Source organism: Harmonia axyridis, chromosome 2 (genome assembly GCF_914767665.1).
Source record: "Harmonia axyridis chromosome 2, icHarAxyr1.1, whole genome shotgun sequence".
NCBI classification, from domain to species: Eukaryota; Metazoa; Arthropoda; class Insecta; order Coleoptera; family Coccinellidae; genus Harmonia; species Harmonia axyridis.
This window is the reverse complement of record NC_059502.1, coordinates 25735994-25754709: the sequence shown is the minus strand read 5'-3', so window position 1 is coordinate 25754709 and position 18716 is coordinate 25735994. Positions and strand designations below refer to the sequence as shown.

Below are 18716 nucleotides of genomic sequence, written 5' to 3'. Positions count from 1 at the left end.
TATACAATAAGTTTAATAAATGAAAGTGTTTTTTGCAGTTCCTTCTCATTTCATCATTTTTTTATTGATGTGACACTACACAATAAAACTGATAAAAATCAAGTAGCTGGATATGATTCAAGTATCTGACAAATAAATACTTGACTTGACATTGGAAAATACTTGAGCTTGACTTGAAATCAAGTCAAGCCCAAGCCGAATAGCTTGAAAATCAAGCCAAGACGTGAATTCCTACTTCCAAGCCTTCACGGGAAGATATACAAATTGTAAACCCGTATCTTGTACATCGATATCCCTTCGAAGCTTATCATCATTAAAATGCCAGAAATCTCGATTTAAAAATTACCCAAAGTATGAGTGAAATGGCTGAAGATCACCTCTATGATAGGTGTATTAATTTTGTCCTTCAATCAGAAATTATTACTACTAACAGTGGATCTTCAATTTTGCATTAAGCTTGATAATAATAATAATAAGAGCGTTCATTCAGAAAACCACATAAATAAACTCTATAACACTGTTGAGTTAAGTTTAAAATATTAACTGTGCACAGCATTGAATTGATGAAATCGAGATTTTTCAATTCAGTGGAATCTGTTGTTTTTGAAATACTGGATTTCGTTTTATGCTCCTGATTTCATGTTGAGCTTTCTCAAAATGAAATGTTGCATATAGCTCGTTTTAATTATATTCACTTGCAAAATCTCAACTCAGTGGGATCTGTTGTCACTGAAATATTAAGTTTTCATTCGGCATAAATTTTCTTGTTCTTCTGGTTCTGATGACGCTATCGTCGCTATCCACATGAAATTGTGCACAAAACTTGAAAATGTTATTCTAAATATACATGCAAAATCTCATTTAGACCGGATTTGATATCATAGAAATATTAGGAATTTAATATTCGGTTTGAATTGTCTATGGATCTGATGAATTGATAAGATCGAAATTTGGCACGAAGCTTGAAATTGTTATTGAAATTGTACAACTAAGTATAAGTATAATATAAGTATAAATCAAATTTGAGCATCACACCTGAACATTGTACTAAATTTCTTGGTATGCAAATTGATGAACATCTAAACTGGAACAACCACATTATAAGTACAGGAAAAAAACTAAATTCAGTCAGCTATAGTATAAGAATAATTAGTAAATATTTAAATGAAAATTGCTTGAAAATTTTTTATTTCACTAATTTTGAAAGTTTGATGAGGTTCGGATTGATTTTCTACGGATCTGATTCAGGGGTGTTGGAGATTTTCCGTATACAAAAGAGAGTCATAAGAACTATATTTGGACTCAGACACAGAGAATCATGTAGAGGAATATTCAGGAAAAATCAGATTATGACAGTATTTGCATTGTATATATATGAATGTTTAGTTTATTTATTCAAGAATAGAAATAAGTTTGTATATAGTAGTTCCGTCCATGATTATAGTACTAGACATGTAAATATTCTTTATCCTGAACATAGATTGGTCAAATATGAGAAACATCCAACATATGCCGCAATAAAATTTTTCAACCAATTACCAGATGATATAAAAAAAAGTACAACACTCAATAAGTTTAAAAATGATGTGAAAATTAAACTCATTAATATGGAACCTTATTCCATTCATGAATACAGCATTCAAGAAGTGAGGATTTAACAATTCTGTTAGTTGACACTATTCCATCTAATGTACTGTATTGTATGTAATGTATTATATTGGACATTCTTCCGGAATAAAGATCATTATTATTATTATTATTATATTCCTATACAGGGTGATTCACGGCAATGGCCTATTAGACGTAAATTAGGGATTCACGGCTTGACTTAATATTCAAGCTACTTGGCTTGGATTGACTTCAAATCAAGTCAAGCTCAGGTCAAGTAGTAGTTTTTCAATCTCAAGTCAAGTATTTATTTATCAAGTACTTGAATTCTATCAAGCTACTCAATTTTTAGCGTTGTGTACTGTCACATCAATAGAAAAATGATGAAAGCAGAAGGAAACTTACTAAAAAAGCACTTTTAATTATTTGTATATTGTATAAAAGAACCGAAAAATTCAACTATTTTGAAATGGGAAACAAAAATAAATCACTATGAATGATAACAAAATAAAAAATATGAAAAGATACAGTTTCCTAATATTGAGAAAGCTCCAAGCACTGTTTGATTACATGATTAGGCTTTTAGGTTTTGCTAGCTTAACGTTGGGCTAGCAGAAGCCGCGATTTTTCTGACAATTTGAGGGGGGAAAAATGTTTCAATAGGATAATTGATAAGCCTAAAAAAGCCAAAAATCTAAAGCTCCAAAGTGGTTCTACTAGCTTCCTAATATCTGCCCTAATATCTTTGAATATTTCCAAAAGCGAGGTATCGCTGGAAAAGATTTACAAGACAAAATAATCAAATACAGGATCTCGAGAAACCCCTTATTCTGTCTAAGAGCGCATGTGCTGAAATATATGACGTGCGACTCGTGCGCATCAAGCTCAAGTAATATCAAATAGCTTGATTTCAAGTCAAGCAATAAATATCTCAAATCAAGTTCAAGTATGTAATTTTTCACGAGCTTAATTTTCAGGAAATATCAAGCTACTTGGCTTGATGAATCCCTAACGTTTAAGGAAAACTATTCATAATTTTGTACTGGAAATTTTCATGTTGGGGTTTGAGACAACAATCTTTCTCCCTATAAAATATTTTAGATCTCTACACCTTCCGATTACACCGAAAAAAGACAACTAGTTTCATATTTCAAATGACACACTCAGTACATTATTGCATCGTTAGATAGCTTATTTAATGACAGTTTCGACAATTTCAGCAATTTGTTATTACTTGGGTGAAAATTCAACGGTTCATGAGTTAATGAGAATCTAATGAATGGTGGCGTCAAGGACACACATTTCTCTGAATATTTCTGCAGAAAATTTTGTTTCAAACAAACCATTCTTATTTTCGATTCTGCCAATACGTAGTATTATAAGACTGCGGTTTGTATAAAAAATGTAGAAGTGATTATGAATATATCATGAACTTGGACAATTCAAATCATTCCAAACTTAAGATTTTCAAATTACAAACAATATTTTTCATTTTTTCAGTCAATTCTACGTATAAAAAGACAAGGGTTCTTTATTGATATAAATGGCAACACCGTTGCGCTGAAAATATTCTACATCGATAGAGCACTAATTCAGAGCCAAGAAACTAAAATTTCAATAAAATTGTATCTTTTGTTCTCCATCTACTTAGGGACCATCGATCGTGGCCAATTCTGCATAAATTTTTCCAAACGAAATGAGGAAATATTAAACTTTATTCTAAAATTTCCAGATTTCCTACCAACTATCGAACTATCCAAAACGTAAACTTTCAATTGCAATTCCTATTTCAAAATCGACTGATCTCAATCAACCGAATACCAAATCTCCCATCATAGATTGGATTTATGTTCCATAATGATCTACCGAACACAGAGCACAATGTAATTGCTCGTCTTTGATTGTCCAAACGCAGTCCGATCCGCCACAAGGGGCCAATGTTCCAAATAATGTGACAGTTATTGAATCATTGCCGGGGGGCGCAATCAGGTAATTATTGAATCTGGCTTTGATCGCCGAATTATTGGAGTTGGGGTGCTTTGCCCCGGTAGTCTTCTGTTATTCCGCCCTATTCCGTAGGGGTTTCGACGTTTTTAACCAAATATTGTCATACGATGGGGTGCATAACTGCCAAGACGCGAATCAGTGCAGTTGATACTACCGCTGTTTATACAGGGTGTCCCGATTCAACCTTTAAATATTTTTATTGTAGCAACAATTATCATGATCTTTTAGTTTCAACTTTATTCATGATTATTAGGAACATAATATTAAGGGTACAACTTTTTTTAATACGGTTCTTCAGTGTTCATTCGTTTTGATTGATTCTGTACGGAAATTGTTTGGTCGATTCTTTCAATTTTTGAAAAAAAACCTTCCTATGGTAGTTCTTTCATAATAAAATTTATTGTTTTTTTTATTACTTTAAAAATTTAAAGTTTTTCAATCTTATTTCAATTATTATAATGAAGAATTTCAAGAGTTTTTCATTATCATGGAATTAGCAAACTTTCTTAATAATTACTTTGAGCCTATTGTAATTTATGACTTCTTCATTTCTTCTTTCATTTCTTACATTTATTGATATTCTTAATTTTGAATTGAATTTTTTTATGTATTTTTCCATCAGAATGTGAAAATTGCAAAAATTTCAAAATTCATCGGTGAAATAATATCATTGAAAAACCTTTCAATTTCCAAAGTGATATTAAATAAAAATTTTCCTTCGAAAAATTTAAAGAACCGATCAAGCGATTTCCGCACAGATTCAAAATGAATCTAGTGAGAAAGGTTAGGTACACCCTTTTAGAAAAAAAAATCTTTAGTTTCTAATAATACGTTAATTACCAATTCATAATATCATAGTTTGGCAATTGTGTGATCAAAATTTGATGTTGAGATTTTGAAAAAGTTGAATCATTTGGAGATATAGAAAAACTAGTATTTTTACCAGTGGCGGAAATATCTAGGAAACTCATAATAATTTTTTTCAATGAAACCTGTCAAATGATGAGCAAATTTTACTCACCAGGTTGTCGTATATGCCCATGTGTATCGATTGAACTTTCTCTTACTGACAAAGAATTTGATCGATTGCCTGAAAAATAAAAACGGATATTGAAATGTCTTAAGTTGAATGTTTTTATAAGGATCTAATGTACTTGTGTTATTCCCAAATATTCAATCATAAATGATATATTACTTTACAATTCCAGAAGAAATTTAAAAAATACATAAATATTTTATTGAATTTAACATTCAGAAAATAACTGAAGAAATTTGCTTATTCTCACTTACTAGATTCTAAGCAAATCAATTTTTTTTTCATATATTTTTCAAACATATGCAAAATATAATCAGAAAAAGAGCATCAACTAATTCATTCAAAGTACATCTAGATCCCTTACCCCAAAAAAACGAAAGTTTCACTCTATGATCACCAAATCCATTAACGAAAATACATTTTTTCATAAGCTCTTGCTTACTACATTGCAAAATAACTGTTTGTTTCTCAATAACTGTTCTAGTTTTGTGTGCTTTGTTTCTATTGTGAAAAGTAAGTTCTCTGCATTTGAATACTATTGTTAATTTGTTCCTTTTGTTCGATTGAATTTGTATATTCTTTTAGTTGAACCGTTTCTTATGATTCTTAGAAAGATTTTATTTATTTGTATACTGTAAGTTTATTCGACGAAATTGCCTAGAACTATTTATGAATTAGTTGTTCAAAAAAAAATTGTTTCGTTTTCAAGTTTCAAGGGCGTATAAAGCTTTCTCAATTCATGACTAAACCAAATTAAATAGAACCAAATACAAATGCTTAGATTCAGATTCAAAAGAGGTATAGAATCCAAAAATGTAATAAAAAATCCGTCTTTTTTCCAGTGGTTTCCACAGAAACTGAGAGAACTATTCCGTGAAATTTGGTACAAAATCTGTTGTGATACTGTTGTGATCCTCCGATTCAAGAATTTTTTAAACAAAAAAATCAAGGCCTGAAAGAAATTGACTACACACAAACCATGAAATTACGAATGAATATTACCAATTGAAATATTTTTACCGCTAATTAAATTTCGTAGTGATAAATTTTTAATTATCCCGCTTTGATAATGACGCTATTATCAGTAACACGACTAATTTCGCCTAGAGGCACGTAATACTTGCCCAACCGATATAATAATGAGATAAATTTCAGAGAATTTAGAATCATAGATCTTATTTTCGTCAAAAAAAATGGTAGCATTTTCTATTGAACCTTTGTGAAATTTTCATAAAATATCATTTTCCGATAATGTCATTACTTTCAACTCCTAAATCTGGCATCTGTAAACTTTCGGTTCCAAGTTGCAAATGTTATAAAAAAAATTGATCACGATGGTTGAGTTCGCTTTTCGAAGAAAGATTTAAAATGAGGTTTATAACTCAGAGGTAAAGCTTAGGTCTCTTATCACTATTTTATTTATATATTAAAGAAACACATTATTTTCTTTTATAAGTAACTATCTATAGCACAGTGTGCAAAACCATTTAGTTTATTTAAAACTTGGGACTAACATGTTAACATCAATTCAAAAAAAGGAACGAATGAAGAAATAGCCCTTGAAAAAATACCTACTTCCATGAATTGGAAGTAAACTATAAGAAATAAGAAAAAAAAGAATAAACTCTAATTAAAAATATAAAAACCCATATTTTCGGTGAATTGAATGAAATGAGCGGCTGAAATTGTAGAAAAAACTTGAAAAATAGGTATGTAGTAAATGATACTTGTGATGTATCAATGCCAGGCCGAAAAAACGATTCAATAACACTATAAAGAACTTGATTTGAAAATATTTAAATGTTTTCTCCATCCCCTTTTCTGTCCCTCTTTTGTATCCCTCTCTCTTACTACTCTTTTATACAAATTGAAAAAATTAAGAAACCCTATCTACTAGTATATTTTGTTTGAAATATATACATTTGGAGGGCAAGTATAACACAACACAAGCATTGCATGCTTGCGTCCTTGCGTTTTTATGGTGGATAATAATGAGAATAATGGATGTAACTTGCACAATTATTTGAATTTGAATTAACTTTCAAACTTTGATTTGTTTTACCTCCAACAAATAAAATCTGACATAAGATTTTTTAATCTATTGGCACAAATTTATAATCTATAGAGTAATAAACAGAAGATAATATATACACCAATTTTTAGGTGCTCGCAATATGATTCCTTTGCTTATAATGCTAATATATTTTCAAATACACAATGATATAAGGTGTATTTTTATAAATTCATATTATATTGGACGGAATCTATTCATTTGAATGATAAATAAAATAAAACGAAGTAATTTCCACTATATTATTTAATTGTTAGCAACAATTGTTTCGCCACACTGTGGCTTATCAGGCTACATTTCTGAACTGATAAGAGTACAGAGGTTTTCGGAATCTTATATAGGAACAAAATTGACAGAAAAATATTCGAAAGGGTATCATAAATTACAAAGTTATATTGGACAATTTACCGCCTGGGATTTCCAAACTATCGGAAGAAATTCAATAAAGGGGATGAGTTTACATCCGTTTGTTCGTTCAACAGAATATTTTGGGTAAATAATATAGTGGAAGTTACTTCGTTTTATTTTATTTATCATTCAAATGAATAGATTCCGTCCAATATAATATGAATTTCCGCCAAGTAAGGACCGAATCCATTAAATATTTGAATGATTCTTAGTTAAATATGAAAATTCAAATAATGTGTCTTTGATATCTTCTTTCAGTTTCGAATTTGCGGTACGAGCAGAATATAAATTATACCTTTTTCCTGCTGAGTGCTTTGGCATCACTATGCTACATTTACACCACGTTCTGGATATTTCGCGAGTTTGCTGTGTTTTTAGTATTCCCAGTAATTCACTAAACTTTGATCCACAATAGAACGTAAGAAGTGTGTTCTTCGTTCGGAAACCCGTAAACTGAGTCAAATATCGTATCACAGGATTCACAGGTTGGTTCATGAAATGTACTACGGTTCCGCTCCATTCGTCAAGTTTGTTAGCACATGTTGCTTAATGAAAAATGGCCCCTGTATCTTCGTTTAATACTCTGAGATATAATCTCACTTGAAAAATCTTCAACTAATTAGCAATAACCCTTTATAACCTTATATCAAAATGGCTATCCCGACGTGAATAAATGCCTAGCTATAAAGCTCCTGTTCAACGTGACCAAAACAGCATCCTCTCACCCAAATTCGTGCTATTAGGTTTGATTCACGTGCCCGAATTCACCCATTCCATATTTACCAAACTTAAATGCTGTACAAGGGTTGCAGACGCCAGTGGCGTGTTCACTTTCGAAGCTAGAGAAGTGCGGATTCTCCAAGAAATTAAAATTCAATAGGAGAATTTATAACGATGAGAAAGTGAAAATGATTAAAATGAAGTGTCAATGGCCATGGCATGTTTCCTCGTCCTTCGTTCCTAAAATCAGGCTCATCGAATGCTCCCAAATACCTATGGTGTGGCCACTATTAGTGAAAGAACGTGCCGAGAGTGGTTTCAACGCTTCAAGAACGGTGAACAACATGGCGGTAGAAAAGAGGTTTTTGAAGACACGGAATTGGAGGCATTACTTCTTCAAGACTCATGTCAAACGCAACAAGAATTGGCGGGATCATTGGAAGTGACGCAACAAGAAGCCATAGCAAAGTGCCTAAAATTCATGAGAATGATTCAGAAACAAGGAAATTGGGTGCCGTACGAGTTGAAGCCGCGAGAAGTTGAAGGGCGTTTTTTGCTAGCTGGTTGCAAGGCAAAGATGGAAGGGATTTCTGCATCGAATTGTTACTGAATACGAAAAATGGGATCATTACGATAATCCCAAGCGCAGAAAATCATGGGGATATCCCAGATATGGTTTCATTTAGACGACCAAATCGAAGATTCCCGATTTCAAGATCATGCTCAGTATTTGGTGGAACTAGCTTACTAGCTATTGTATCATGAGTTGTTGAAACCGACTGAAACAATCACAGGCGATAGTTATCGAACGCAATTATTGTGTTTGAGCCGAGCATTCAGACACCACAATACAACAAGAGACATGATTAAGTGATTTTACAGCATGACTATGCTACGAAAGTGGTCAAGACATACTTGGAAACGTTGAAATGGGAAGTCCTACCCCACCTGCCGTATTCTCCAGACGTTGCTCCCTCGCACTATCACTTGTTTCGATCAAGGGCACACGGCCGGGCTCACCAGCACTTCCGGTCTTATAAGGAAGTAAAAGTTTTTTCAACGCGGGATTCGTACGCTGCCCGAAAGATGGGAGAAGGTAGTGGCCAGTGATGAATCATAAATGTATAACCAGTTTTCTACAATGAAGCCTCGAATTTCGATGAAAAACGGCGGAAGCAAAGTTGTACCCCATTGTATTATTCATATTATAATTCCCTATTTACCAAAGTGTAGACACGCCACTGTACACGACGTATGTCACGCTAAGATTTTCGGAGGGGAACCACAACGCCCGCTTGAAATGATCTTCACGCCATGATTGACATATCTATTCAATGATCCCAAATGAAAATTCACAGTATGAATGCGCCTCTTAATGGAATTCAACTCTATCTGCAATTCTGAATCAGAAACAGCAGTTCGGGTAGAAAAAGCGGAATGTGTGCATAAGTTTTCGAAGCGGTGACAATGGGAGCATCGGGAATAATTGATATATGTCCCGCTTTTCATCCCGAGGGATTGGTTTTGTTACAGTAGTTGCCACGGACTGGGATCTGATGAGTGTCAAAAGTTTTTTCATATCTTCTTTTTCTCTGATAAAACAGGGGGATTCAACGCGATGGCCTATTAGACGTTTGTGGAAAACTAATCATAATTTTGTACTGAAAATTTGCATGTTGCGGTTTGAGACAATGATATTTCTGTCTAAAAATTTTCAGATCTCTTCAACTTCCAGTTATACTGGAAACAGACTACTACTACCTCATTTCAAATGACACACCCAGTATATTATTGCACGATAATGCAAAAGCTCATTTAATGACAATTTCAGGAATATGTCATACCTTGGTAAAAACTCAACAGTTTTTGAGTTAATGGGATTCTTATGGTAAAATTGGTGCCGACGAGTACTCACATTTTTTTTAAATATTTCTGCTGAATAAGTTTTCTCCGAAAAAATCTTTTTTATTTTCGATTCTGCAAATACATAGTATTATAAGACTTTTGCGGTTTGAAACAAAAATGTACAGGGTGTTTATCAGAAGATCATGAAGTTGGATAACTCAAAATCATCAAAACTCAAGATTTTCAAATTTGAACATATGTTTTTATTATTTCAGTCAATTCTAAGTATAAAAAAGGGGAGTTACTTAAGCAACACCTATACCTTAAATGAATACTTTAAAAGTTATCGATGAAGAACTTTAAATGAGAAAAAACTGCTATTTCCGTGTGAAGTAGTCAGCGATTTCTGCAAAACACAGAAAGAAACTAAAATCCGATGTTTCGATAACTAAATTCGACATTTCATGAATTCCAATCAATTATTCGTAATTGAAAAATTAATGGGTTTATGGATTCTCCAACAATATCAACGAACAATTAATTACAATTCACAATAGAAATTGTGATTTTTCCTCATTTAATGTTCTTCCTCGATAACTCTTAAAGTATTTATTTCAGGTGTGTTGCTTGATTAACCCCTTTTTTCATACGTAGAATTGACTGAAATAATAAAAAACATATGTTCTAATTTGAAAATCTTGATGAATTTGAGTTCTCTAAGTTTATAATCTCTCCAAATTGAAAACAGTCTTATAATACTATGTATTTGCAAAATTAAAAATTAAAAATGTTTTTTCGAAAAAAACTATTATTGTAGAAATATTCGAAAAGATGTGAGTTCTCGTCGCCAAAATTTTCTCATGAGAATCCCATGAACCTATGAGTTTTCACCAAGGTATGACATATTGTTGAATTTGTCATCAAAACGGCTATCTAATGATGCAATAATATACTGGATGTGCCATTTCAAATAAGGAAGTAGTAGTCTGTTTTCGGTATAAGCGGAAGTTGTAGAGTTATGAAAATAATTATGAGATCGTTGTTTCAAACCCCAACATACAGATTTTCAGCACAAAATTATGATTAGTGTTCCATAAACGTCTAAAAGACCATCGTGGTGAATCACCCTGTATCAAGGATTTTATTCTAATCAGATGTAGTTTTGAATTATCGAAACGGTTTTCCTGAAAATGTGAGAGAAGAAAAATGAGGAGAGCAGCGATGAAGTGGGAGCTTTTTTTTAACAATTGCTTCCTTGTAAGCCACATAATTACACAGGTATACAGGCTGTCCCGAGTGACTATTAGACTTTAAAGGTGAACTGGGCTCATTTTAATTGAGAAAATTGAAGTTGTGGCATTCTCTACTGAGCTAAAATATTTTTGCAACATGAGTATTTTCGATTGTATCTGATCCCTTTGAGATTGAAAAAAATTAATGGCACATTTTCGGGCTCGATTTTTGAGAGAATTGATTTGGTGAAAACCACAACCTTATTAGTTCAACTTTGGGAAACGTTTGTAGGTTTGAACGGAACACTGAAAGTTTTTCCTTTGTTGATTTGTATTATATTTGCCCAGTGCCGTATCAACCGGATAACTAATTTTATTAAAATAGGTGATAGCTGGGTGAACATCTGAAGATAATCTATATGGTCTTTTAAACAATATGTACAAAGATGCGTTCTGGGTTATTGATAGCTTTTTCAAGGCGCTGTTATAGGCAAATCCCCATACTACAATGCAATATGTCAAATTCGTTTTTTATAAGATTCACTAATTTTTAAAATTTTTTCATAATTGAGGCTCAACAAGCTATTGCTCAACCAACAATAAACCTCTTTGAGACCCTGTTCAGCCTTGTCATAAATTTGCAGCCACGAGTCATCCACAAACAACAACACAGCGTCATCAGCATCCGAGACAACACTACAGTCCTTCAATATATCTCCTATTGCGTTGAAATGAATATAATGATATATGGATAAATTAAGATAATTTTAATATTCGGTGCCCACCAAGGTCTCTGGATTGAATACCGTAAAATTTTTCAAAATGATAAATGTTGTTCTTTAAATGTAATCAAAGGAAAAATCTAACGGTGTTAAGTCTGGAGACCTTGGTACCCACCGAATATTTTAATTATCTGAATGTCACAGATCGTAAATATCATTTTAAGAAATAAGTCTATTATTATTAACATGGAGCCGTTTTCGTATGTCGAAAACAAACTGTATGCAGTTTCAACACTCTGTATGTTGATTTTTTCAAGTTTATTTCTCATGTCATTACATCCTCACTTCACATGATTACAACTTAAATTTGCCTTAGCTATTTCAAGTTTTCATGTGACATGCTAAATTTAAATGCAAATCGAAAGAGGACATTTTTGCTGGATTTGTGCCTGCCTCTTTCCTCTAAAACTTTTTTATGGCCAACTGTTAGTTTAGAAAAATGTATAGAAGGAACTTCGGTCCAGTACAATACTTTTCGATTTTTTGTGGTTTTCTGCTACAATTCTCTAGTTGCCATCAGAAATTCTAAACCATTAAAGATCCAGTTAGTGAGTTGTGATGAATAAATTAATTTTAAGTTTTGGTACTTATTTACCCAATCTGTAGGGAAAATTTATTAAGATTCGAAAAAATATAGGAATACAAAAACACCCAGTATATCAAAAACAAAGCGTTTATAGGACTTTTTTCTCTCAAAATTATCCAAGGAATGTCACATTTTCCTTTGAACGGTCCAATTCAGGAAAATTATTATTTACTCTTCTCTTATTGAAACATGTCGAGGATTAGATAATTCCAAGTATTCAGCTGCAAATGATGAATTCATCTCGAGATCATAAATAATTCAGCAAATTTTTCTTTTTTTCTTTAATTCTGGAATTTGATAGTAGGTATTTGATTCAACAAAAACACGGTGGCTAATTAAGAACCGTCATTGAACATCAAAATAGAATATTCCGAATAACCCTATAAGCTCACCAAGCAAGTATTACCAACAATCACTAATAAAGGCATTCTCCGAACGCAAAATCCTAAAAATGCCAGAAAACATTTTCAATAGAACCCACACTAGGCATTCATCCTCTTCCCTTGTACAACCCGGCATAATATTTGCCCAACGTTCCATAGAGATACACCAGAGGGGGAGCACTGTCATTTCCTGGCGCTGAAACTAACACGTTACACCGTGGCAGAGATTCAACACCTCCAGGCGTTCAATATTCATCCAGCGAGTCCTGCCGTGTATTCTGTCGCCATTATCAAGAGTCCCGAGGCGGGAAGCCAGTGATGTCATCCACTCAGGCGTGAGCCATTCGCAAATTTCTGACTACCGCAAAGCTTTGACTGCATTATTGAATTTGGGTAACAAGTTAAACGCCCTTGGCGCTGGACACTATAGGAGTTTGCTTGATGCTTGGCAGGGCAGAAGGAGGTCGGCGAGCTGATCCTGGGGGTAGTTAGTATCCAAGGGTCGCGTCTCCAGTGCTTTAATTAGGTGAGGAATAATGAGGAATTGAGCTTGGTGGTTGAATAATGGGGATATTAGAATGGTCTGGAAGTTATCAAGGAGTGAATATGAGAGTACACCAAATAAATGTTGAATAGGTCAACTTTCAGACCAAGAACTTGAGCTTTTGAAATCATTGAGATCTAAATTGTTACCAAATTGGTTTAACAAGGTATAACATCTTTAATATGTCCCACGCCTGGCACGCATATGGTGCCGCAAAGGTGCCATACCATTTTTTCATCGTTAGTACCAACCTTCAAAAGATGTGTGTCTAAATTTCGGTGAATAGAATTGAGTTTGGATCTAGATATAAAAGGTTAAGGCTTCATTTGTTGTAGCTATAAAAACGCGTTTGGTGTATTGAGAACCGAGTGTTTTTCATGCAAAAAAACTGTGCGAGACAAGTAATGGTGTGATTAGAATTATTCAGATTCTGCTCCATCGACAACAACGGTTAAAGTATGCTGACTTTATATTTGGCTCTAATGAAAAAGTGACTGTCGAGATAGAAGATTATTTGGAAAGCAAAGAGGAATCTTTCTGCAGAACAGGTTTTGAAAGGAGCCTTTCAGTACAAGGTGAATATGTTGTCAAATAAAGTCGAATTTTTATGAAAAAATTGAGTAACATATTAGATACTGATTGCCATGATATAGTAAAAAATCGAAAAAAGTGATGATTTGCTGAATTTTTTTATAAGAATCCCGATAACTCATGAACCGTTGAGTTTTTACCCAAGGTATGGCATATTACCGAAATTGTCATAAAAAAAGCTATCAAATGATGCAATAATATACTGGGTATGCCATTTGAAATAAGGAAGTAGTAGTCTATTTCCGGTATAACAGGAAATCTGAAAATATTTTAGGGAGAAAGAGCATTGTCTCAAACCCCAATATGCAAATTTTCAGCTCAAAATTTTGATTAGTTTTCCATAAATGTCTAATAGGCCATACCGGTGAATCACCCTGTATAGTATGTAATATATATTTAGATGTGGTTTATTGTCATTGTTGCTGGTTATTTTATCTGGAAACTAGACGAGGTGTTCTAATGATACGATCTTTTTGAAATTTATACATGAACATTCGAGTGATTATTTGACACACAAAAACTAAATTTCAACTTAGTTGGATCTGCTGCTAGGCAAATATCAAATATTTCTTTTGAATATCGAATTTTCTGGCTATGGCAACACAATTAGAACGAAATTTCGCTTAAAACTTGAAATTATTATTTCATACAAGGTGTTACCAAATAAGTGCTAATGTTTTTTGGGGGTAACTTCTCGTCAAAAATTGAAGGGGGTCTTCAGGTCTATCTCTATTCATTATTCTGAGTGCGAATGCGTGGAATTAAAGATTTGTTTATCGGCATTCATAATAGCTCAGATTTTGTGCTTCTACTGCTGTCTGAAGAATTCATAAAAAAAATAATCCCAAATGCTTCATAGGTTCATCGTCATCTTCTTGTGTTTGAATAGAATCTTGTGTAGTAAGGGATAAAGATCAATTGTCGAAACACATTTGTTCTTTTGTTTCTCTTCTCTGATAGCTTTTCTCTACATTCGCTAAACACCCTGGACGGTCGGGTTCTCTTTGTTTTTGTGGAAATAATGTATCTTCTATTTTCATCCGTTCCAAGGCAACAGCCTGTGCTATCGAATAAATTATCTAAATTGTTTTGAAACTCCTCATGGCGCTTGTTAATATCTTGTATTGTTTTTGGAACTCCATCCAAACATGGTAAAGATCCAAAAGACTAGTCCATATATGACCTGGCTAATGACATAATCTAAAACCGTGGTCAAGTGTTCATCTAATTTTTTCTAACAACTGGAACTGAATATCACATACTCGTGTACACCGTATGTCAAGACATCCGTTCCTTTCTTCCAAATTTTCAAGTCTCTCTGACCCGACAAATCTCGAAGCCGGAGTCCATCAAGGTAGTGTGTTGTCTTCTCTTCTATATTTAGCCGACATCCCCAACCCCTAGTTTGGCTGAACTTCTCTAGCCAAATACGCAGATGACGCTGCTAACATGGCCAGGTCAAAAATCTCCCATCTGGGAACCAAATACCTTCAGGACGACGTAAGACGTCTGGAACAATGGCGCAGTAAATGGCCAATCAAAGTGAACCTAGAAAAAACACTGGTATTCTTTTGTCACGGAGATTAGTCAAACCATTCGGAAACGTCCAAACCTAAGCACGTGATATCAACTGGGAATCCCAAGTGAAATACTTGGAAGAAACTCTCATTCAACCAGCACCTGGATTATGGTGATTTTCGCTGCCCTCTCTCGTAGCAGCAACATGTGAATTCGAAACAAACTTATCCTGTATAGTATATCGAAAGTCACTTGGAGGAAGATGAATATTTCGATTATACAAGGTTTGTCCCAATTTCCAGAAATTCCTTTGGGTCCAGTGGAGTTATTGCCTTGCAATACTTTCAAATGAACCCCGGTATTTAGTAGATCGCGGTATCCACTTCAAAGGAGGCCAAGCGTTTTCATGGACTAGTTCAAGAGACTTTGGATATACTATACCTATATAACCATTGCCCATCCCACGGTGACTTAGATTCAACGTGTTGGGTATTTACACATATTTGCAGTTACAAATCATGTGAGGCAAACCTACCACCGTTGAAGAAATTTATTCAATAATTCGCTCTCAAAATTCTTGGACAGGCCATAAAATACCCCAACCGATTAGTCAGAGAAACCATTGACTACGGCGAATCTTCCACTAGATTCAAACGTCCAAAGCTTGCATTTCAAATTGGGTCAAATTTGAGTCATTGAATGGCGCACAGTATCACTCACTCTCCCCCAAAAGGACCGTTCAGCTCATGTTTAATGAGTAAGAGTCTCACACTGTTCCACCTTTCATAAGGTAGGGTAGTTCGTCCATGAGGATTCCCTCTGTTTTCACAAAAAAAAAACTTCTACTTAGTGAGTTTCGATGTTTTTTATTTCTTCATAAATATTACTATCAAGGAATCCTTGACCCTTGTTAGAATTACATACCGAAAATAGTTCAAGGTAACATCATATGACATCCAGCAAAAAGGCCAAGATTCTTAATGAATTTTTTAAGATTCTGATGTATAATAATATTAATAATAATAATATCATCTATTCAATTGAAGTATACATCTAGAATTAATTACATTCTTGGAATGGTGAATAATATAAAAAATGGTGAATAATATAAAATAAGACATAAAGCTGAAAATTGTTATTTTATATTTTATTGCGAAATTTCAACCCGGTCGATGTAACGATATTCAGCTTGAGCTTTTAAGGAGCAATCAACATGAAATTTGGAAGGAAGCTTGAAATGATCATTTTTTTTAAGTATAATTATGAAAATATTTGATATTTCTATTCCAATATCCATCTTGAATAGGGATTCACGGCTTGACTGGATATTCAAGCTACTCAATTTGATATTCAAGTTACTTGACTTGAGCTCGACTTGAAATCAACTCAAGTAGTAGTTTTTCAATGTTAAGCAGGGCCGCCGCCAGGAGTGGCATGCCGGACATTTCGGAGCGCCAAATTGTAGGGGCGCAAAGTCAGTTAATAAAACAAGACCTTGCGCCGTAAAGAACTACATTGTCCCTTTACTGTAGTCTTATAAATACAATGTCATACTTTTGAAAAATGCAGGGAATTTTTGGATGAAATCGACAGAACTTCGTTAAATAAATTTGACAAGGTGATTTTAAATTGAAAAATACGATTTCATATGAAATTGAAAAGATGACTGAGAATAACAAAGCTTCCTTTAAAGAAAATTTGTTCAAATTAGGAAAAAAAGGGCAGCGAAATTATATTTTAACGGGGCGCTAAAATGTCTGGCGGCGGCCCTGATGTTAAGTCAAGTATTAAGTAGAATTAATAGTAGTAGTTTTTCAATATTGAGTCAAGTACCTACTTAATAAATAAATACTTGACTTGAACTTGAGTTGATTTCAAGTCAAGTCGCTTGAATTTCAAGTCAAATATAGCTTGAATATTAAGTCATAAAGCCATAAAACCCTAATCTTGAGTGTTCAATAGTTCAGATGATATCATCATCTTGAAATACTGTAAGGAGCTTGAAATAGTTATTTCTTATGAACACCAAAATCTCAATTTAATTGATGTCATGAAAATATTAGGTGGTTTTTTTTCGATATTCTTCTTGATTTTTTTAAGGGCGATAAAGTTCAAATTCTGCACAAGGCTAGAAAATGTCAAGTTATCAGGTCATTTCGTTCGAAAGTATACGACCGGAAGGGCAAAATCGAATTTTAGGACGGATTCGAATCGAACTTTATCGTCTTAGACCATCTCCGTTTCAAAATTCGAAAATGATAGACATTGTGACGATATAATGAACGATTTGTTCAGATATTGAGCGCTCAAAAAGAAATGTCAAGAACAATATAAAACTAAACAAGAATAATCTGAGGATTTAGTAGGACCAAAACCTTACTCATTTCAAATTCACATAAAGAATGTGTACATGTATGTACAGTGAACAGAAAGATTAGGTATATGTATACCTAATCTTGTAAATAATAAATAGATATGGATAAAAAAGGATTGTAATTATGTTCAATAAAAAAAAGATTGAAATGGGACAGATGAGTATTGTGTATCATCCTATGTGAAATTGCCTATTCAGAACTTTGGAAAAACATAATTTTATAGGAATTAGAATCACAATGCATATTTTGTCGTATAATATACATTAAAATACAGAACACACAGTCTAATTTGAAATCGATTTATATGTTGCCCATAAGCTGATGGACCATAGAGTGATTGCTACCTGCTGAAGCTATTGCAATTTGATTCTTTCCTATTTTCTAAATTTCTTTGACTCGATAGATTCTTACCAGCAAATAGCATGGAAAAATTTCCAAACGTCGTACTTCTGCTCAGGTAGTCGGCGGCAGGCTCAATGTCCAACATCGCAATACCCAACGAAAACCCGGAAAATCCTCTGTACCTCTCCAGAAATTCAAAAGTCACAAATCGAGTTCGTTCAAAACTAGCAGCGTGAAACGCAGCTTCGGTATCTCAGAAAATTCATCGCGAACTCACGAAAAATTCGACATCGGCCAAAATACGTTCAAACTATGATATTTCCAGACGTGATCCAGGATCGGCAGTCCCGAGGGGGCGGAGTCTGCAAGGGGTGCGACGGCCAATGAGGGGTCTTTCCTGTAGGGGCATTATTGCGTCATAAACAAACCCCTCCCCGATCCGAATTTCCGCGGGGTGGGGTGAATCATTTTCCGAGCGGGGATTGTTATCTGGAGATTTTTCCGCCTTTTTTCCTGTTATTTGCCAGCGGAACAATATTTTGGGCGATGAGTGCCGTAGATAGTCGGGAAGAGGAGTTGATTAATTTGAATTCTATCACTGATAAGGCTCAAATCCGATGCCGTCGCTTTCCTTTGAATAATATTGTCGTGGAAAACCCTTTCACGCT

At 33.9% G+C, this 18716-nt stretch overlaps 1 protein-coding gene across 1 annotated transcript in view; it reads right to left on the bottom strand.

Annotated features, from left to right (window-relative positions):
• LOC123673959 (transcriptional regulator ERG homolog) overlaps positions 1-18418 on the bottom strand; it is a 46756-nt gene extending 28338 nt beyond the window's left edge. Inside the window, exons 1-2 of the mRNA XM_045608742.1 lie at positions 18118-18418; positions 4637-4705 (exon numbers count right to left, since the gene is read on the bottom strand). Coding sequence (XP_045464698.1) covers positions 4637-4705; positions 18118-18193 — 145 coding nt within the window. The 5' untranslated portion in view covers positions 18194-18418. The remainder of the gene's footprint in view (positions 1-4636; positions 4706-18117) is intronic.
• Between the last annotated feature and the right edge of the window lie 298 nt (positions 18419-18716).